The sequence below is a fragment of the Peromyscus californicus genome, unplaced genomic scaffold (genome assembly GCF_007827085.1).
Source record: "Peromyscus californicus insignis strain IS unplaced genomic scaffold, ASM782708v3 Scaffold_4__1_contigs__length_199733344, whole genome shotgun sequence".
In the NCBI taxonomy this organism is placed as follows: domain Eukaryota; kingdom Metazoa; phylum Chordata; class Mammalia; order Rodentia; family Cricetidae; genus Peromyscus; species Peromyscus californicus.
The window spans coordinates 112,026,467-112,049,553 of NW_026294562.1; the positions used below are offsets into that span (position 1 = coordinate 112,026,467).

Sequence of the window (23,087 nt, forward strand, 5' to 3'; positions counted from 1 at the left end):
AAGATGGAGATTAGAACAACACTTTCCACAAGGTGCAATGGAAATTACTTTTGAATCTGTGCCAGACATATTAGGAGAAAATGAATAAAAATTGTCCTTTGAGATTCAAAATATGCTAGATTCTTATGTCTTTAAAATAATCAAAGGTTTTTGCAATCTTGGTTTGTTTGATTTCTATTCTTCCTTCACCTGAGTACTTAAAATTTTCTTCTTGTCTCTATACACCCACCTTCATATACCATGAAGTTATATCCCACTCATCTCTATTTGAGTTTCTTCCTACAAATAGAGATGAGTGGGATATAACTTCATGGTATACGGAGGTAAACGAGATAAATGCAGAAAACCTTACTTGTGTGAGCCAAACCTGTTTGAAATGCAAAAAGTACACACACACACACACACACACACACACACACACTATATCTGTGCACTGAATGTTTTATAAGTTACATTCCTCTTCATTTAATATTACAACTTCTGGCTTCAAATCACCCTCATTCTACTCCTGACAATAATTGATAGGCTGCATCCCTTGCCACACCCATTTCCATGATAAAATATGAACTGTTTTTCAAGGTAGGAGCTGTGTATGCAGAATTATTAACCACAAGAGGATTTTCAGTCTTCATGGAGTCATTGAGAAGATTGGGATAGTGACTCTAACATAACCTGGAATGGAAGGAACCAGCATACAATAGTGTTGAACTAGTAGCCACTGGTAATAGTGCAGTTCCAGTCTCCCTCTATTTTGTGGGAAATCTTTACATTGTTTTTGTTGCCTTGTCTCCTGCCTGTTTTCTGAATCTAATACCCAGCTATCCTATAGGCTCTCTAAGAAACCTCAACTCCTTTCAAAACATCCCTTTCATTCTTAACTTTTATACTGTTCATCTCAGATTGGCAGACAAGCTATCTAACAAGTCAAAAAAATCATCTGTCTAGTATTTTGTCACATTAGAAATGATCGTGATTAATCAGTTCCCTAAAGCTTGAATGTTAAAATCATTTGCACTAAAAAGCTAGGCAGGTCCTTAACATGCTTGAATAACTATGGCCTCTTTTAAATTTGAAGCTGGATTCCATCTTGCTACTATTTCTGGAAGCTGGAACTCAAGTCATTTAGGCTAATGTTTTCATCTAGTAATTTATATTCAAGAAATTAAGAGATTAATTTTTAATTTAGAAAAAGTAAAATCTAATAAAATGCTGCTCTCTATTCAACTAACTTCTGTATGAAATGTTAATGAACTATTTTGCATAAAATTTGACAAAAATAATTTTAATTACTTCAATTGTGAATACTACCTACTTCAGATAATTTAATTAAAATATTCATATTCACATATATCTCATAACCTCTTGCCTCTCCTTCAAGTCTCGTAGTTTCAGAAGAACTAACAATGTTTAAAATTTAAATTTAAAATTTCCATCTTTGCTATTTCCCTGGTACACAAAATTTCTATATCCAACTGTTTACTTAATTATCCTAACTTTCAGCCTTATCCTTTTCCCCATCGTAATAAGCTTCTCTCCTGAAATTCTCCACTTCTAAAATTGAGAATGCTATAATTCCACCTACATGCAGAGGAAAAAAGAAAGAAAAATTAGTTCTGCTTGTGGTGATATTTTATTTGTATGTTAATAAATAAAGTTTGTCTGGAGATCAGAGGAAATAGCAAGCCATTAACACAAAAGTCAGGCAATGATAGCACATGCCCTTAATCTGATCACTTGGCAGGCAGGTCTCTGTGTGTTCAAGGCCATACTAGAGAACAGAGCCGAGCGTGGTGACACCCGCCTTTAATCCCAGTACCAACCATAGAGACCTGGAGGTCTGTACAGACAGGCAGTGATGAGGAAGTGAGGTAGCTGGGCTAAGAGCCAATGGGAGGGCAGAAAAGCAAGGCAATAAAGGTGCAGGTTAGACAGGAAGTAGCTCGCATTTTGGAAGCTACAGAACTGGTAGGGTAGGATGGCTGGTGGCTCTCACTATTTCCCTGATCTCTAAGGCTTTCACCCCTATATTTGGCTCGTGTTCGTTACTTAACAAGACTGCTTAGAAATTCATCTACATTTGCTTGACTTCACTTTTTTTTCATACCTAGAACCCAATCTATTAGCAACTTCCAGTGGCCATGTCTTCAGCATCTATGACCTAACCACTTTCAACCTTCTTGCTGCTGCCACACCCTCATCTAAACTACAACCATCTCTGTGTGGAATATTAAAGCAACAGCACAATAAACTTCCAAGCTTCAGTCAGTTCTCAATATGCAACACAGACCTGATTATTAAAAAATAAGCTGGATCATGCAGTTCTTCCCAAAACCCTCCAATGGATGCCTGCTTCATTCATAATAAAAGTCGAAGTTTTTATAATGGTCAATAAAGCCCTACATACTGTATCCTCTCACCACAGCCATGCTCATTTCTTACTCCTGTCTCTCAAGAGTGACTGAGTCCACACAACATATGATTTCAGAAATGATCTACTCATGCTCCTGCCTCGGGGCCTTTGCACCTGTTCTTTCCTCTGCAGACAGCCATACGACTTACTCCTTCAGTTTTCTCAGCTCTTCATTTAAGTATCTTCTCAGATAGGAACTTAAGTCTTGCTTAAAACAGGAACCCCTCTATATGTCCCTATCACTCTTCTATGCCTCATTTTTCTAGAGTAAATGATCTCATGCCACTGAATCTATCACCTAATTTTAAGTTCTGTGACAACAAGAATCGATGTCTGTTTTTCTACTGATCACTAGACCAATATCCAAAACAATGTTTTGCCCAATGTAGGTGTCTCATGAACTTTACGTTAACAAATTAACAAAAACTCATGGATACATATATATAATAATTAATAATTGCATAAGAATATGTTGGTTTTAGTGACAGTTTTAAATTTCACGTAGTGTGAAAATGGAAAAGGTTTACATACATAAAGAAAGATTTATGGGAAATCATCCACATTCACTACTGGAAGCCAAGTTATTAACAGAATCATATTTTCACAGTATTGCATTTTCACAGTATTGCAAATACATTTTTCCCTATTACAGTAGTAACCTGTAAAAGGAGCAGCACATGGAAACACATACAATGGGTATGCTTTAATGGTCTACCAACCTTAAATGATGCTCTGTTGCCTACTGCATGCAAGAAAACTCCAAGCGATTGCCTGGGACATTATTGATGACCCTAAAATACTTCCCAACCTCATAAAACACATTCTCTCATTTCCTGAGCTCTTGGTACAAAGATCATAAAAAGAATGCTATTTCCTTTTTAACAACATAAATTAGTGCACATCCAAGTATCTTCTTAAATGAATATCTTTTTCAGCACAGTACTTTTCAATCAGTGAATCAAATGGGTTTCATTTTAAAGGAAAAGCAAAATTGAAGAAAAAGTCAGTGAAGTTATCTTGTCAAAATTTAAAAGCAAACAACTGAGAGTAAGTTAGTGTTTCCCTTACTCAATAAATTGTGTCATTTTTCATGTATTCTCCTTAAACTCTTCTAAGGAATAAAGGGGACTGAGACAATTGGTACCTGCCCTCAATAACATAACATTACATGTGGAAAGGTTTATACCACAATAGCAATCAATAAATATATTTAAGTGCAATAAAGAAAAATTAAGTAAAGTAAGATTTTAAAAAAGAGCAATGGGGAAAGGGACTATTTTATACAAAATGGTAAGGACAGGCCTGAGGACCCGGCAAATGCGCAAGGACTTAACTAGTGGCAAAGGGAAACAGTAAGCACACGTTCTCTGAAGCAGAGATTGTCCAAGGATATATTCCAGGCCAACGTGATTGGAGAAGAGGTAACATTGTAGGGTGTTGTTAGAAGAGGTGGGGGAGGAGCCAGGAGCCAGATCATACAAGGCCTGATGAACAGGATATGGATTCTGTATTTTGTCCTGAAGGTAGTAAAAAACCAAAGAGGTACTTAAAAGTAATACAACTAATTTTATTCCACAATGTTACACAGAATGACAGACAGACGTGTTTTGAGGCAAGGGCAGAAGCAAAGGAACATCATGTAGGAAGCTGCTGCAGGAGACAAAACAATGGATTACACACCAGAACGGTGTGCATCTGGGGAATCGGAAGAAATGTAGAATTCTTGGTTTAATTTGGAACTTTTTCTGCACATGATTGAGACGGGAATATAAAAGAAGAAGCACGCTGGAGAGATGGCTCAACAGGGCTGGAGAGATAGCTCAACAGTTAAGAGCAATACTTGTTCTTGTCCTGAGTTCAATTCCCAGCAACCACATGGTGACTCACACCATCTGTAATGAGATCTGGCCTCTTCTGGCCTGCAGGCAGAACACTGTATACATAATAAATAAATCTTTTAAAAAAAAAAAAAGAAGAAGAAGCAATAAGAACTTCTAGGTTGCTGGTTTAAGTAAATTAGGTAAATGAGGAAGGCATTTACTGGGAAAATAAAGACTAGGAGACAAGCAAATTAGAGGTTAATGAACACAGAAATCAAGTATCATGTTTGGGACATGCTATGTTTTGAAATAGACTTTCAATTGGAAGATGCTAAGCGGGTGACGTTCAGTCAGACATATAAAATAAACATGGAGTCATTAGGCCAAGGATATAATTTAAAACCATAGGCCGGGCGGTGGTGGTGCATGCCTTTAATCCCAGCACTCGGGAGGCAGAGGCAGGCGGATCTCTGTGAGTTCGAGGCCAGCCTGGTCTACAAAGTGAGTTCCAGGAAAGGCGCAAAACTACAGAGAAACCCTGTCTCGAAAAACCAAAAAAAAAAAAAAAAACCATAGGACTGGAGGAGCCTATCTAAGTAAGGAGTACAGATATTTTTAATAATAGAGTGAGGCAGAGACTGGAACAGGACACACAACATCTACACAGGTTGAAACCAGACAAAATAAAAGCATTGAGAAGAACTGGACAAAAAATCCTACCACTAACCAAAAAGCTATTTGCAATTGATACAGGTGGGAAACGGAAAACTAGATTTCTCCAGTGACATGTCACTGGTTATAGCAACAACATTCCAAGCCAGGCCACATGTCCAGGAGTAGCTAGCCAACACAAAATGGACTTACATATTTAAATACTTGGTCCCCAGTTGGTGAACTGTTTGGGAAAGATTAGGAGATGAGACCTTGTTGGAATAAGTTTGGCCTTGCTAGAGGAAGGGTATCTGGGAGCGGGCTTTTCAGTCTCAAAAGCTGAGGCCAGGCCCAGTCCCACTCCTGCCTGTTGCCTATGGATCTGGATATAAAGCCATCAGCTACTGCTCCAGTGCCATGCATGTCTGCTTCCTGCCATGAAAATGGACTAACCTTGGGAAATTGTAAGTAAGCCCTCAACTAAATGTTTCCTTTTATAAGACTTGCCATGGTCACGGTATCTCTTCACAGCAATAGAACAGTAACTAAGACAGATATTTATGTCTTAAAGGTTTCTAGTTTGTTTGTTTTGATTTTGTTTTGTTTTGGTTCTTTTTTTTTGAAGGGAGTAGACATGAATCTAGGTGAGTAGCAAGGTAGAGAGGATCTGAGAGGAGTTGGGGTAGGGCAAAAACATGATCAAAATATATTGTGTGAAAAAAAATTAACTAAACATATAAAGTTTAGTTAAATCAAAAGAGAACAAGTTACTTATCTAATTGTGAGTTAGCAAAATTGTGTTCACATTTTGCCATAGCCTGACTTAGTCCTGGCATTGTAAATATGGGTATCTACATAAAAAATTCATCAAGTTGGATAGTAACTCAATGTGGATATCAGGACTCAGCCAGGGTAAGACATTGATGTCAAAGAAAAAATGAATAAAGTGGTAAAAAGAAAAGGGGTGTGTGTGTTGAATCTAACTGGATATCAAATTCTACAGAAATGAAATAAATCCTGGGGATTAATCTGTGAAATCACCGACATGGAAGTCTCTTTAGCTTTGATCAGTACAGAGTTACTTGTACCTTGAGTGGAGGGTGAAGCTCGGATCCTGACTTAGAGTAGCTTAACAAGGTAGTAGAAGATGAAGAGGCAGAGATCCCAAATGTAAACGGTGTTCACACAGTTTCCTATAAAGAATGCTATAGTGTGAAAAACAAAGCATGGCTTCAAAACGCTCGTGTCTTGAAGGCTTGGCCCCCATCTAGTGAGTGCTGCCTTGGAAGGGCATTCGCTTCATCCTGGGTTACTGCTGTACTGATGAGTTCATATAGACTGGGCAAGTAGGAGGTAGGACCTGCTTGTAGGAGGCAGCTCCCTAGGGCATGTCTCTAGAAGATGTATTTTATCCAGGCTTTTTCCTACCACTCTCTGCCTTGCTTTGAGGTGACTCACTGTGCTCAACCACAGGGCTCCCCATTGTCATGCTCTGTCCCACTGTGCTCAGGCCCAGAAGCACAGGGAAGACCAGTGATGAGGAAAACTATGAATCTCTAAAGAGCATGAGTCAAAACAAATCCTTCCCCATGAAGTGGTTTTCTTAAGTACTCTACCACAGTGACAAAAAGTTACTAAAACAAAAGTGTTCACAGAAATGGGAGAGAGACCACACTAAGGAACTGTGGCTTTAAGTATAATACATTCATAGCCAAATCACAGCCAGAAGGAAATCCAGAAGAATACATCCCCAGATTATCTCCCCTTCCTCTCTGATTTCTCACTTATACTTTTACTGGCCAGTCTCAAATAGAAGCAGATGAGAAGGGAAGCCACGGTGAAGATGATGACAGATAATGATCATTCATGTTTACATAGATTATAATATTTCTCCATTCTTTTTCTGCCCTCCAAAACGTCCTACATACCCTTTCCCAATCTCCTTTAAATTCAGCCTAACTTTTTTACTGTTATTGCATGGATATATATTATATGTATAATGGATACATTTCTAAATATAATCTATTTATCCTCTTTCATGTTACAAACAGAAATACCGAAACTGAGGCAATGAAAGTCTTCTGCAACAGGTTTTTAGTTCCAGATAAGATACATTTTCTCCAAATAGCTATACATTTAGAAAAAGGTATATTATTTTAAAAAGTAGATTTATACAAGGAAATAGTTATGAAGGAAGTAAACATATATAGATAGATAGATAGATAATTTACTAAATAGAATCTGCACCTAAAATAAACAGATTTTTATTGATGATATTATATCATTTAATGAAATCTAAGACTCACCTTTATATTTATAATTATCATCTGGTTTTAAACAATTAGAGAACTCTATAAATACTTCTTTTAAAAATTTGCACAACAATTATTTCTGAAGCAAAGGCTTACTTCTGAAAAACAAAATTCATTTAAAAATGATTTTTTAAAAAACTCAAGGCTTCTCTGAAAGCAATAGTAATATTGGGTACTATATATATATATATATATATATATATATATATATATATATATATATATATATATCCAGGAGTTTAGTTATAATATGTCTCCATGAGATTAGAAGTTCTTTAAGTTTCTAGAGATTCATGATTAAGAAAGTTTTAGGAACTAAAATACTTTCTCCATTAACGAAACCTAAATCGACTTCGGTATTTGGTGGCTCTAGTCACATTTGTTGATTTGATTTGAAAATACAGCTCTGCAAAGAGAATCTAATCTTAGTTTCACAAAGGCTTGTTATTTTAACAGTATAGGAGGAAGTGGTGTAAACTAGAACCTTGAGGAATCCAGGAAATACGTTGTAAAAATTGGTATCATAATCTCTAGGTCACTGCAATGTGTAGAATTCCTGGCATGTCTAATACATTTTGTGGCTCCTGACTTGAGAACTGTGGAGGAGAAATGTTTCCATGGGCTACTCTTAAGTTCGACTCATGTTAACAAACGAAGATAGAGCAATGTTGATTCTCCATCTCTTCGAGCTTTTATTGGAAACCAGAGCTAACACAGTAAGTGGAAGGCTTCTCTGGGAGATACTTGTAGGATGCTTCTTTCTCTATTGCTCCTTCTTAGAGTTAATTCTTTTCAACACTCAACACAATACGAAAGTGAAAAGAGAGTAAAGAAGTGGGAACCAGCACTGTGGTCTCCGTGCTGTGCTGAGTCACAAACAGAACTCGTACTATTCATGGGGCAATAAAATTTCAGGTTTTTTATTGTGTCTGTGTCTTAGCCATATACTGCACAAGCCCTCAACATCTTATCAACTGAAAAAGTAACTGCTGATCCAATTTAAAGGATAGGTTTATCCAATAATTTGGATAGTTCTTCCCAGCTAAAATATACAATTTATATAAGATGTGTGTTTTAAACAAAAGATGACAACTTTCTCCTACATCTTTCAGAATCCCCTGAGGGAGGTGACCAGGTGACCCAGCTCTGGGGAATCAAATATCTTTAAAAAAAAAATTGTGTTGACAAAGTGACATGATATAGGTAGGGAGTAGATACTCTGCTTTTCTAGTAATAAAAGAACAATAATTGTGGGTGTTCTTCCCCCTTCTCATACCTTTCTTGTCTCAAATGTAGGATCTGAAATGGCAAAAGAGCCATGGGAGCAGAGGTTGAAACACCTGTGTTTAAATAAAAGAAGTTTAATGTACTCTTCCACATCACACACCAACTGAATTAGAACCAGGCCAGGCCTTGCCTTCAAGAAGCTCCCAGTCTCCTAAGAGAAACCACACTTTTCCGAGAACAATAGCACTGCACAGGAAGTGTTCCACCAAAACTCTGAGCACATTCTGCAGGCACAAGAGGGGAGAGCAACTACATCTGCTCAAAAGTAAACACTCTTTCCCCTAAGACAACTGCTCATCCTAAGATATTGTCTATATTACATTCCTTTATTAGTTGATTCAAAAGAATATATACTCTGCTGACAGCCTTTAACTGCTGATACCATGCTAATTTAGGTCATTTTAAAGGACTTATTTCTAAAAATAATCTTTAAGGATTGTCTATCTATTATATACATAAACTCCCTAAAAATAGTCAACAACCAAATGATTTGTTGGTATAATATTAATAAAATGATCGTGCTGGTTATAGGAAAACCTAAGTAGGAAAAAACCTGGAGTATTCTTTCTGCCAGCTGCCACATACTGATGGTGGGGACCAGCTCCAAATTTTCTTCCACTATGTGCCGAGAAGAAATCACTAGATTCTGTCATGCTTCCAAAAAGACATTGTGTTGGACTGTCTATCTTTGTAGAGAAGTCTCATGTATCACCAGAGTAAATTATTATTATTATTATTATTATTATTATTATTATTATTATTATGTATTTCAGCTATCGCACAAATCCAAGCATCCTCCATTTAGCAGCAACTGCTTTATAAGCAGCCCAAGCACATAACTTTAGTTAAATGGTGCCATCTGGTGACATAAATCTTGCAATAATACATGAAGTCCTGAGCCAAGAATGCCATCGAAACCTCTTGATAGTATTTGACCCAAAGTGTCCAACAAGAAGTATTTCGTCTTTCCAGTGAATCTCACCCAGACTGTGGTTGTTTAACAAAGGGAACTAAAACAATTGTCTGAGTCGTGTTTTATGCTTCACATTCTTGATTCACTAATTTAAAGACATGGGTCCACTGAGACTCCCAACCCAACTTACAAAGGACATTATAAAGGTTTAAAATCAAAAACATCTTCTAGTCAGACACACTTTCTCAAGCACCCCCAATTCTCATAGTATTTGTATAATTTTCAGCATTTCAAAGGCCACTGCCCAAGCAAACTCACTCATAGAAGCTTACACTCCTCCTCTGTATCACTTACTGGAATTGTAAATACAAACTGTTTCTACAACTTTATCTAATTCATGTCTCCAAAGTAAGTGTAATAGAACCTGGCACAGTTTTCCAATAATGTCTTTTAAATGAATCAGTGAATAGATGAGAAAAATACCTTTCTCTAGTCTCTCTTCTAGCACAGTCCTATCAGAGACAAGATGCAGAATTACATAAAGGCATCACTTCCTAGCATCACTCTACAGTTATCCCAGGCTTCTCTGAACTCCTGCAGCACTTTGGTCCAACCCCTAGAGTCTAATTATCAGTTACGTACTGACTTGACATTTGTGCATATGTGTTAATATTACTTTGACTTTAAGAGACAATTTCTCTCTAAGGTCCTAGATCTGGACTTCATAGCATCCATCTCCACATGTCTATGTGACTAAGTAAAACTTCATAAATATGTTGCGAAATATTACTACTCAAATTGTAATAACTGGAATATCCCTGGTTAGTGTACTTAAATGAGTATTGTAAGGAACTATGACAGACTTTAGTATCCAAGAATTTAATAGTCACTATGTTAGCCAAAAAATACTTATTTGAGAGGCAGGCAAGATGACGTAACACTTGCCATAGAGCCTCACAACCTGAGTTCCATCCCCGGGACCTACATGGTAGAGATAGCCAACTCCCACAGTTATCCTCTGATTTCCACATGCTTGCCACAGTACACATGCCAGTGCATATGCACACTCACAATGTGTGCACATGCATGCGCGTGCACACACACACACACATACAAATAAGTGTAATGAAAACTTGAAGGCTTATGTAAGGGTTCATAATATAGACGGTTTTGTTTCACTGGCGCATATGCAAGGATTGCCTAGTGAGTGTGACAATTGCCCATGATGGAACAGAAGCAGCTCCATGTAATTTTGCTGTTCTCTATTCACACCAACACAAGCAGGAACTATCATTAAATATTCAAAGGGGGGTTCACTTACATATTTCAGATATACTGTTTATTTTAAAGGGAAATTGGATTACATAATATTTGTAAATTTATGGATCCTCAAAGAACTTCAGAATGTTAAAAGTTCTTTCATCTTCTTAAAGACTAAATTAGATCTTTACAAATGTAAGAATGAAGAAACGTCATTCTCTTGCAAGTTCATGAGTAATATTCAAACACCCTGTGAGTTTCCTTGAATGGTTAGAACACACATTTCGCTTCAGAATCATCTGAAAGAGTTACTTAGACACTGTTTGCTGAGCCCTAATTCCAGAGTCTGGAATTCAGCAGTAGCTTTCTGAGGTGAGACACAGAGCTACACAAGTTGATGGGTGATTGGTGCTGCTGATACAAAAGTCAGAGTGTGAGAACCTGTTTTGAAAGATAACACCCAAGTTATTCTAAATTCACATAATTGTACAGTCCTTCGCATTGTAATCCATAAAAATTTCTTGATTTCCTTATGATCACGTGACAAAAATACACACAAGTAGTAATAGTTACAGCCTTGGTGTGCTTTAAATGGGTCTTTTTTTGAAATTATATTACATTAGAATTAGTATAATGGGATGCTGCAAAGATAGCCCTCAGGTAATAGCACAAGCTACACAAGCTTAAGGACCGAGTTAAAATCCCAAGTACCTACATAAAATTCCAGGCGTGAAAAAAAAAATTCCAGGCGTGGATGCGTGGGCATGTAACGCCAACATTTTAAGGGCAGAGACAGATGCCAACATAGTTCCAAGTTCAGTGAGAGACCTTACTTCAAGAGAATAATCAGAGTTACACAGAAGAACATCCAATATTTTCCTCTGGCCTCCTCATGTGCACACACATGAACACACACCACACATACACACACACACACACACACACACACACACATTTCAATTAAAAGAATTGAAGCCGGGCGGTGGTGGCGCACGCCTTTAATCCCAGCACTCGGGAGGCAGAGGCAGGCGGATCTCTGTGAGTTCGAGGCCAGCCTGGTCTACGGCGCGAGATCCAGGAAAGGCGCAAAGCTACACAGAGAAACCCTGTCTCGAAAAACCAAAAAAAAAAAAAAAAAAAAGAATTGGTATAATAGGAAATTATAGAGATTTTAAAACTCAAAATGTGATTTAAAAACAACTCTCATATATTTTGATTTCTGCCCATAACACCACTATAATTTAATAATTAAATAATTGTTTATATAATGTCTCTGTTCCCTATCGCATTTTCTTCATTTGCTCACAAAACTAAACATTGTCTCATATAGTTCACTACTACATCATTTTGCAGAGAACAATGTCTAGCACATGACAAGTATTTTTAAAAATTGTTTACTATTTTGAATAAAAATTATTAAACATGTATTATTAATATAAGGATTCATATACTATGAACTTATATTTAAACCCTGGAAAGTGCTGACAGTATGAAAACTGTAAAACTGTGATTATCCACTGAATAATTTTTTTTATGATCAGACCACAAGATGTCACCCTAAGCCTAACATCTAGAATGTAGTTTCTAGCATATTGACAATAAACTGACTTTCAATTTTTTCAAAATTTAATGTTTTTTATTATACTGAAACCATACCATTGGAGGGTATATCAATAATTATATTTATAATTTAAACATACATGAAGTATTTTCAAGATTGAGTTTCATAAATTCCCCTTTGTAGATGTTTAACCATAGTAACCAGCATACACAAGCAAAGAAAGCGTCTTCCAAATACATTGTGCTTGCGAATGCCAGGTATAGGTTACCGTGCTTCTCATCAGCACTGCATATACATGAGTAGATGAACAAATAATTGAGTGAGGGTGTTTTGTGGAAAATAATTGCTTATCTTTTACTACTTATTTTCTCAAAATATTAAGAAGAATATTTTCTTCCAAAATATTGAGAAGAATATAAGAATATCTGAGTTATATACATAAATGCAAGTGATGTATGTATCATATATAAATATGTCATGTGATTGCTTTATGTGTTAATGAATGATCATTGCTAACTTTCAAAGTACTTTATTCCACTCTGAACTACTGACAAATGAGAAATCAAAGTAAATAGCAAAGGAACTGGGGAAGTAAGAAAGAAAGGCCATCAAACAGTTCACCATGCTCCAGGCTTGTCCTGCTATTTGCTGCAAATACAGCCTATCTTATCATTTCATTTTATATTCTTTTACTTTGTTTACTCAAAAAACATTCTAAAATGTATATTACCTTTATAATCAGATAAAATTCTTGTTTAAAAATTAGAAAAACATTCCTGCTGCCTTGGAGAGATACTTTAAAGCAAATGATGGACTACAAAAAAATATTTATTTCTAGACTGATGTTCTTCTTCATGTGTTCAAAAAGGGTTTGATTTCCTGGTCACATGTAAATATTGCAGCACAGTCCTCAGGAATATGGTTCATTTCATTATCCATTTGTGTTGGCTTTTTGGGCATTATGAGTCTTGTTTATAAAGTTAGATAGGATTCATCCAAGGCACTATTTCAATGCACTGGCTATCTGAATATTAGACCAATGGGTAAAGCACATCTTTCATTATTTGTAACAAAATGGGTGCAGGGTGAGAGGAGAAGTCAGGTTATAGACAATAAACCTATGTTTTGTTTATCGACAACAGCCTATCCATGTTTTTATAAAGATCTGAATCTTCTTCAGGACGCACAGGGAGATCTTAAGGAAAACGCCCAGTGAAACAGTCCTTAATGATAAGTTAATGATCAATACTTTGCTTCCACATACAATTCAACAGAAAATCGTGTACTGCTGTATAGTGCTTCTTTGTATTTGGGTTTAACCCCAACTGACATTAAAGGGCCAGCCAAAGTAACATGGTATGCAGATTATTGCATAACAGCTTTTTTACAGATTTATTAGAGAAATTCAAGCCACACTATAGGCTCTCAGCCAAGATATTTATCGCTCACTTTAAATAATGGAAAAATGCAGTTGTTAGTCTCACCCCTCTGCCTTCTTGTCCTCTAGGTAACAGTGCTATCAAATGATTACATTTTCAAAGCATTTCGATTTATCTAAATCATCTGACAGTATTATTCCTAAACCAGTTCTCAGAAGCTCAAGCTCCCCAAAGACAGCCAGTCTCAACTAAACACATCACGTAAACCAATTGAGATGTGCTGCCATTTAGTTAATGGCCTTTATGAGTCATCAACTAAATGATACTATTAATACTTAATTCAGAAATGTGTGGTTTAAAATGTTCAGTAAAATACTATTCTCTAATGGCTATGTTTATTTAAATTCTGTAAGGCTCCATTTAGAGTTGTTTTTATTTAATACTAGCTGAGATGATTATATTTGTTTGTGTCATTAATCCTTGCCAGCCACAATAGATGAAAGGAATTATTTTTCCCACAGGTAAGATAATTTTATAGAGCTTTTTAACTTCCATTTACATTCAATAAATTTATTTTCAACTCTTTGAAACTTAATACTATCTTTTAAATTATACTGAGACTATAATCTTGGGGGTTTACCAGTTGGTATATTGATAGCTTGAAATAAAAAAACATATTAATAAGTAAAAAAGAAAATATTTTGACATTAAGCTTCATAGATTCCTGTAGTTAGATTTTTCTTCCAATATATACTAGCATTTAAATGTGATGAAAAGGTCTAGTTGACTCACTTATTTCTTTTAAAATGTATTATGTTGTTGTTTAGCACACACAAGTGCTGAGCTCAGTTCCTGATGCTAAAAATGAATAATCAGAAAAAAAGTCTCCTGTGTCAAATGGAGTTGTTTTAATGTTCAATTTGTTGTTTTTCTTGAAGGAAATATTGATTTATTGAATGATTTTCCTTGTTTCTTTTTTTCTTAAAACACCTTGAGAAGATCAATATAAAGCTATGTGAATGAATGAAAAAGGCTGGGCAGTGGTGGCACATGCCTTTAATCTCAGCACTTGGAGGCAGAAGCAGGCGGATCTCTGTGAGTTCAAGGCCAACCTGGGCTACACAGTGAGTTCCAGAAAAGGCTCCAAAGCTGCACAGAGAAACCCTGTCTCAAAAAAAAAAAATGTGAAAGATAGATGTATAAGGACATCTATCAATAAAACACAGCCTTGATTTTCTTCAATATCATTAAAGAGGAGGCTAAGATTATCTAATTATATTCATGACAGATTGAAAAGCATTGAGTTTACATCAATAAACTTTTCAATTCTTGATCTAAATTTTCCTAAAAGAAGCAAAAGAGATGAAGGATTTCCCTTTAACTTTGTTCCGAGAAGGACAGCGGAGCTGTGAGAACAACTCCACACTGTTTGTTCTCTATGGTGCCTATCCCCAACTCTGCAGCACACTCAGCTTCTCACCTGGGTACCTTTCTCCTCCCATACAAAATATCCTTTCAATATTGATACTTTTCAATAATCTATCCTTTATTTATATTTTACAATTGGTTTTCTAAGTGAAAATAAGAGGTGAGGGAAATCTATCTTTTGAGTAACAAGAAAAATTATCAGGGTTTTTTGTTTGTTTGTTTGTTTGTTTGTTTATTTTGGGGTTCTTTTTTTGTGTGTGTGAAACTTAGTTATCTAGGACATTATTCAAAAATATGTAGCCTGATTCTGGTGATTAAGACCATAAGTAATTTCTGTAATACATACCCAGCAAGGCTTGAAACAAGCTGCTCTTAAAAATGCTCATCACCTTTTTAACAGCATTTTTCAACAGCTGCTCCTCAGGTTTTCTTAGTTTCTTGCAGTATTCTTCCAGTAATAACAAAGCTCGATCAGTATCTGAAAGACACAATTGTTAAAGTCCACCATGTGGTCCCAGAGAAACCATTGATCAGACTCATCTATGTTATAGCTGTGTTCCTGATTTCATGACACAAATAATTCAGCAAAGTGATCATCTATTCCAGGAACTGCCAAATGAAATTAATAACTATAATTTCAAAGCCCACTTTGGTTTTCTTATAGTCTAATCTTCCAAAAGAATCTGCAACTGTGAAACAACACAAAGCAAAAATACACTGCTGGCCAGATGTTCACATAATAAATGTGACTCCATTTATTTTTATTTTTTTTTTAAGATTTATTTATTATGTATATAGTGTTCTGTCTGCATGTATACTTGCAGGCCAGAAGAGGGCACCAGCTCTCATTATAGATGGTTGTGAGCTACCATGTGGTTGCTGGGAATTGAACTCAAGACCTCTGGAAGAACAGCCAGTGTTCTTAACCTCTGAGCCATCTCTCCAGCCCGTGACTCCACTTATAAAGAGAAAAGAACCATAGTAAATTGATGACTGCCTAAAAATAACGTCCGACATCCTTTATGACCTTTAAGGCCTCCTCCCCTCCGTGAATTTGCAACCCACATCTTCTGCCTTATTTTCCAATAGATGTGTCATGTCTTTCAAATGTACACAGTGCCCAAATCATACTTACTTTCCCTTCCCACTCCCCTCTACACACACAAAAAAAAATCTTACTACTCCCTGTACTAAGATACTCCCCTCCCCACTACCGCTATCTCACCCCAGAATTAGTGTTCTATTGAAAGAGCTCTTTGATTCAGGACATGAAACCCACTTAGGCACTACATATGAACTACAGCATATTACTTAACCTGTCTAAAATTCCCGTTTCCTCACAGGTATTAGTAATAAATAAAACAATAGTCCTTGGCCCAATGTCTATTACATAGAAAGCAACTGATAAGCCAACTGAAAACCTACCTTTCTTTAATTTAGACCTCATTCAAATGCTCTCTCTCTCTCTCTCTCTCTCTCTCTCTCTCTCTCTCTCTCTCTCTCTCAGAGCCATCTCTGATGGTTAAAATCAAACACTATCTCCCCTGTTTCAAAAACAGTTTTTGCACAAATCCTATAGCCATTCAGAGTATATACAGTATAATGTAAAATAAAACATCATAACTAGTATCTTCACCTCTCAGAAAAACTCCTTGGAAGTCCCCAGAGTGACACATTTTGCACATAGGTGAAATAAACTTGAAATGTAATAACAACATTTATTGATTGCTTTATTTCTGAGTACAACTTCCTTTCTCCTGAACTCTTCAGTTCTTTCCCCACACACAACCTTTCTCAGCTGATAGTACTTCCTAGTTCACTTTAAGTCAGAACAGGCTACAAACTCTTAGCATATATTGACTTAGTGAAACTGTTCTATATTTTGGCCATCTGTTACTATGGATGAAATACTTGCACTTCTATCAAAAGTAAAATCCTCTACTATAAATTTTTTTATACTTTCTTACCTACTCCAGAGTGTAACCAGAGGGTTACCTGTGTTCCGGTCTGCCGGTGGTCAGTACAAATCTCTCCCACTTGCATCCCCCAAGTAAACACACAGAGGCTTATATTAATTATAACTACATGGCCATGGCTCAAGCTTTTTGCTAGCTAGCTCTTATATCTTAAATTAGCCCATAGCTATTAATCTATGTATTGCCACATGTTCCATGGCTTTACCTGTGTCCCACTACATGCTGCTCCTGGGGTGGCTTGCTGGCGTCTCTCCCTGCCTTCTTCCTGTCTCTCTGTCTCTCTCTTTGAATTTCCTGCCTGCCTATAAGCTGCCTTGCCAAAGGTCAAACGGATTTATTTATCAACCAATCAGAGCAACATATATTTGCAACATACAGAAAGACATTGCCCCATCACTTCCCCTTTTCTGTCTAAACAAAAGGAAGGTTTTAACTTTAACCTATTAAAATTACATATAACAAAACAGTTATCAAGCAAGAATTACAGTTACAATATCTAGTTTATTTATATTTTGTAAAATTAAAGAAAAATTTCATCTATCCTATATTTGTGAGTCTAAGACTTTATATCTAATTTATCTTTTATCATAAGCAAAAAAAATTTTAATTAGAACTATCTAGTCTTTAACTACATCAAAGACCCCAGAAGGATATAATATTACCTAAGTAAACAGGAAATGCATTGTGAGCAACTTCCAAAATTCTGGAAATGACAGAGACAGCTGCCTGCCTCTGTAACATTGGAGTATCCATCTTTAGCCCCTAGGCCTAGTCTCTCAGTCATTTTTTTCTCTGTGTCCTGTAGAATGTCTGACAGTCTCCTCTGTGAAGAAGGAGCCTGAAGGACCATCTTGCCTTGCAAAGTTCAGTCGTCACCTTTCTATGATCCTGCATGTCCAGTCAATACAACATTTTGTCAAGCAGTCCAGGCAAGAACAGCTATTTTTGCCAAGAAGAAGATAAATTCCATATAAAGTGTCTTCGATGCCCATCTTTTTCTTTGAAGTAAGTCGGTGCTGCCAGGAGCAGATGTGTCTCACTGTCCAGAAAGTCTTAAGTTTTTAAAACATTTTAAATGCCATATTTTGTAGGTCTTTGAAGTGTTTGAAGATTACCTACCTAATTGAAATATATCTATGTATACCTAGAAAACTTAACTAACACAACTATAAGTTTAATTATCATAGATGACAAATTATTGATCTGTATTTCTCAACTATACACTACAATTTTAAATGAGTTGCACAAACAAAATACTTTAAACAAAAATAGAAATATACATACAGTATAACAAAATTAACTTCATCCTATCATATCTATACTCCAGAGTGCTGTTCTATCATCATTGTTTCTTATTCTTTCAGTCATTCCCACCAGCATATAAACAACCTGAAATACCAGTGACCTGTTTTATAGATTCATTTTTATGACTTTAAATTATGTGTAAGTGTGTGTCTGAGTGCAGGTACCCATGGAGGCCAAAATCATTGGCACTCCTGAAGCTGGAGAAACAGATATTTGTGGGACACCTGATTTGGGTACTAGGAACAGAACTGGGGTCCTCTGGAAAAGCAGTAAGTGCTCTTAACCACTGAGCTATCTCTGTAGCCCAAACCACTGACTTTAAAAATATTTGACTCCAGTTCTAATTACAGTGCTAACCCACTTGATAACAAAACTCCATGAAATGTTTACTGTCTATTTTTCCTTTCCTTTGGTTGTTTCGTATACTACTTTAATCAGACTATAATTTCACAAAAGAGTCACTGTCACTGTCACCTCTCATTTCCTTATTCACAAAGCCAATGGTCAGTTTTGAGCCATCTCATGTGACCCAACAGTAGTCTCTGATGCTGTTGCACTACTGAAGACACTTACATGAGTTTATTATAAAGTTTACTAATGTAAGGATAAGACATGTTATTTTATTATCATTTTTGTTGGTTGACTCTCAAGAATTTTTTATTAGTTTTTTGCCAGGTTTTTACTGGGGGTGGAATCAATGAATGAACAGTCATAATACAAATGTTGGTCCTATACTTTTGTTCTGAAATGCTACATAACGACCCCGTATTAAGGGCTTGGTCATCAGCCCATTGCACTACTGGGTTGTTATGGAACCTTAAAGAGGTCCAGCCTTGTTGGAATAAACCAGGTCAGCCTTTGATGAGACACTGGGACACCAGCTACTTTTTTCTCTTTGTCCTTTACTACCCAGCAGCCATGAGATAAACAGACCTTCTCTGCTATGTAATTCCCTCATGGTGCACTCTGCCACCACAGGCCCATTATTCTTCAGCTCTTACAAGTTGGAATGTGCCAACTCCAACTCATTATGATCTCTAGGGCAGCACTCTCTGTTTTCCTCTTATATCATGAAGGAAATAGTTTCTTCGTCACTTCCACTCACTACATAAGCCAGGCTGGCCTCCAATTCCCATGCTACCAAGCTGGCCTCAAGCTCAGTATGTAGCCCAAGCCTAGAATCCATGATCCTCCAGCCATCATACATGATGAAATGTATGACTCACCATGTCCACCTTGACTCCTACACTTCTCCTCTTGCTGAACCTACTCCAACCACAGTGGTTTTAATTTCTTTTTCAAATGCACCAAGAATACTCTTACCTCAAGGCCTTGCAGTTCTGCCTAACACACTCTCCATCAGATAGCCAGAGCCTAGTCCTCGCTTCCATCTTTCATCTATCACTTTAGCTGGGGGGGAGGGGGGATTTCAAGACTACTCCCTTTACAAAAGTAAGAATCTGGGCCTGGAGATATATAGTGTAGTCAGCAGAGCACTTGTCTAGCATAAAATAAGCCCTGGGTTTGATGCTCAGTATCACATGAAATCAGGCAGGGTTTTGATTTTTATTTCCTTGATGGCTAAGAATGTTGAACACTTTTTAAAACATTTCTTAGTTAGTGGATCTGGGAGGATTTGGAGGGGAATGTGGAAACAGAATATGATCAAAATATAGTAAAAACCATGTATGAAAGTCTTAAAGAATGAATAAAATAGATTTTTAAACAGTCATGGTGGCATGCCTACAATCTTAGCAGTCAGGAAATACAGACAGAAAGACGAAAAGGTTTAAGGTCATCTTCAGCTACACACTCAGTAAGTTTGAGACCAGCCTGTGCTATAATGAGACCTTATCTCAAAAATAAAGTGAGAATCTCAGTTAAGCAATAATGGATAAAAGAAGACATAGCACAGTTATGCACTCCCTAAGAGTGCAAAGCCAGGTGCAGCAATGCACACCTACAGTGGTGTCTCCAGCTCTCTGGGGACAAAGATAGGAGACCTATAAATTTAGAGTCTGTCTAAGCTATGTAGTAAGACTCTGTCTCAAAAGACAAAGCTAAAAATAAAAATTATCATCATGGGTGGAGAAAAAGAATCAGACCCTCCTGTGCTCATCCTCCTATGGATACAATTTGGAAAGCTATTCACACAACAAATACCTTCACAAGAGCTAAGGAAACTGAGTACTTTCAGTATAACAAAATTAATATGCACTTTAAAGAAGGCAATAAGGAAGAGTTGCCCATGTCACACCTGCCCTAGCTCCAAGCAGCTCTGTGAGGAGGAAAACACATCCTATTTGGAGGCAGGAAAGAAAATCAAGTCCAGGTCTTAAGACTTGATTTGAAATCTGGGTCTTTTTTCATTTGTGTCTACTTCAGTGTATACATTTCTGAGCAAAGCTCTATGACCCCCACTGCCAGGATCATACCCATAGGCTGAACCACTGAAGCTGTTAGATCAGGTGGCCCGCTGCCTCTGCCCCTACTCCTCAACCTGTTAGTAGATAGACCAGGGATAGAAAGCTAATTCAGGGCTTTGATTAGAGCCCAGTGCCAACCTCACCACTATAATGAAGACCCTGTAGAGACCTCTACACCAGTAGAACAAATGAGAGTTCTGTCCTGTAGCATTCCTCACTCTAGAGGGAGGCTGTGTGCATACCCACACTCTTTTAAATACTACACAGGTCCCTGTGGGTTTATGACACTCAGGTGTAACTCATATTAGCACCAGCCTTGTGACCAACAGTGTGCCTTTATGACATGTTCACCTGCTTAAGACAGCACAGCTGTTACCACACCTGTGCTTACAGATAGGATTCCAGCACTAGACAGAGCCCTTATCCCAGTGGGGATGACTCATGTTTTAGCCTGAACCACTGCGAGCTGGAATGTGAGCCTTGGTCTACCCAGAAATTGTTCAGATGTGAAACTCAAGCATGACCCAGCTTAGCATCAGTCTAGGTAGCCTAAGTATTTGAAGAGCGGGCAGTTGCTGACAGATAGAATGGAGTTGTAGGCATAAGGCTTTGCCCTGTAACTAACTCAGTTTGGGTTGGAGAAACCTAACACTGGGCAGATCCTCAAAGCCTCCACCCCAAGGCACACCTGTGAATACAGCGGCTGAAACAGTCTATTTTTAAGGGAAATCTATGGAACTTCTGTCTCAGCTACCATCACCTGTGATGGTTGTAGTAGTCTTGGGCCACCAGGCTACAAGTGGAAGTTGATAACAGTGTGTGCCTTAGTTCTGCCCACTTTTAGATTGTTCTTGATGCGCTGTGGGCTCAGGAGATAATATGGCTAAATGACAGTGATAGCTATGGATATAAGATAGAACCCAGAGACTGATCCATCTATGGTGACTCTGCCCAAAGCCAGATAGAATCAGCAGTGCAAGGCTGCAGGATGGTAAGTGCAAACAAGGAATCTTGTCCTACCCTGGCCCTAAGAGAGAAGCTTGTAAAGACAGAGTGCTCCTTAGGGGGGCTTTCCAGAAGTATGGTGGCACACCCCTGTCATCTCAGAACTCCATAGGCAGAGAAAGGAGGACAGAGGATGGAAAATGTAAGCTAACCTGAGCTGCACTGCAAGATACTGCCTCAAAAAACCAAGGGTTGTAGATACAGCTCAGTAACAGAACCCTTGCCTGCCTAGCAAGGGGATGGCTCAAGGCTCGATTCTCCCTAGCACTGTAAACAATAAGTATATGACAATGCTCTCTTAGAGGCAAACTTGGGGTTGACTGCCCTCTAGACTGAAATGGCCACGTTGCTGTAGCAATGCCCAGCAAATTTCAAATTAGACACCATCCAGTGCTGCAATAGTGGAGGTGATTATAGGCTCAGAGAAAATAAGCAACCCCTACTTAGAATTTCTGGAAATTCACAGTAGGAGGATTGGAATAAACAGTCAATCCTCATATGCTAAGATAATATCTATGCCATCAAGCTTCAGGAACTTTCAGGAAACCATCACCTCATAAAATATTTAAAATAAGATGCCAGAAACTGACCAGGTAGTACTCACCATGAATGAATTCTGAGGTAGAATATTTATAACAGCAATTTAAAGAAAATTCAATGAAATTGAAGACAAAAGGGAAAATGTTTGAATAATCTAAGAGAAGCTTAGAGATAAAAGCAATATAAATATAAACCAAACACAAATTAATGACACAAAAAAATACACTAAAGAATTTTTTGAAATGTGAAAGAAGACATCAACAGCAGGCTAGACAGGACAGAAGAAATAATCAAGGCCAGTGAGATACTCAGTGGCAAAAAGTGTCTGCTGCCAAGCCTAAAAACCTGAGTTCCATCCCCAGGATCTACAAAATGGAGAACCAACTCCCACAAGTTGTCCTCTGGCCACCACAAATGTGCATGGAAACACACACAGGAAGGAAGAAAAGATGGAGGGAGGGAGGGAGGGAGAGATAATGAGAGGGATGAATGGAAGGAAGGAGGGAAGGAGGGGAAATGTTTCAAATTTTAAAAAAAAAGTGATTCTGAAGACAGACTATTTGAAAATGCACAAATGGAGGATAAAAACACACAAATGGAGGATAAAAATGGACTGAAGAATGAAAAAAAGTCCAAAGAATCATGAGACAAGCACCAAAAGTGCAAATATTCAGGTTATTGGTGCTCAAGAAGAATGTGTGAATGCCAGGCAGTTAGAAAATGTATTCGAAGAAACAATAATATAAAACTTCTCAATCCTACAGGACATACATATACAATATAAGAAAGTCAAAAGTCAGGCTGGGAGTGGTGG

At 37.3% G+C, this 23,087-nt stretch overlaps 1 protein-coding gene across 13 annotated transcripts in view; it reads right to left on the reverse strand.

The window, feature by feature from the left end:
- The window catches only part of Dlg2 (discs large MAGUK scaffold protein 2), a 1,877,153-nt gene that overhangs the window by 1,833,031 nt on the left and 21,035 nt on the right, over nt 1-23,087 (reverse strand). For 12 of the 13 annotated variants that reach the window (XM_052714317.1, XM_052714324.1, XM_052714323.1 and 9 more), the window contains exon 2: nt 15,368-15,499. The exons of the other annotated variant lie outside the window; for it this stretch is intronic. In XM_052714317.1, coding sequence (XP_052570277.1) covers nt 15,368-15,499 — 132 coding nt within the window. The remainder of the gene's footprint in view (nt 1-15,367; nt 15,500-23,087) is intronic. 13 annotated transcript variants of the gene reach the window in all.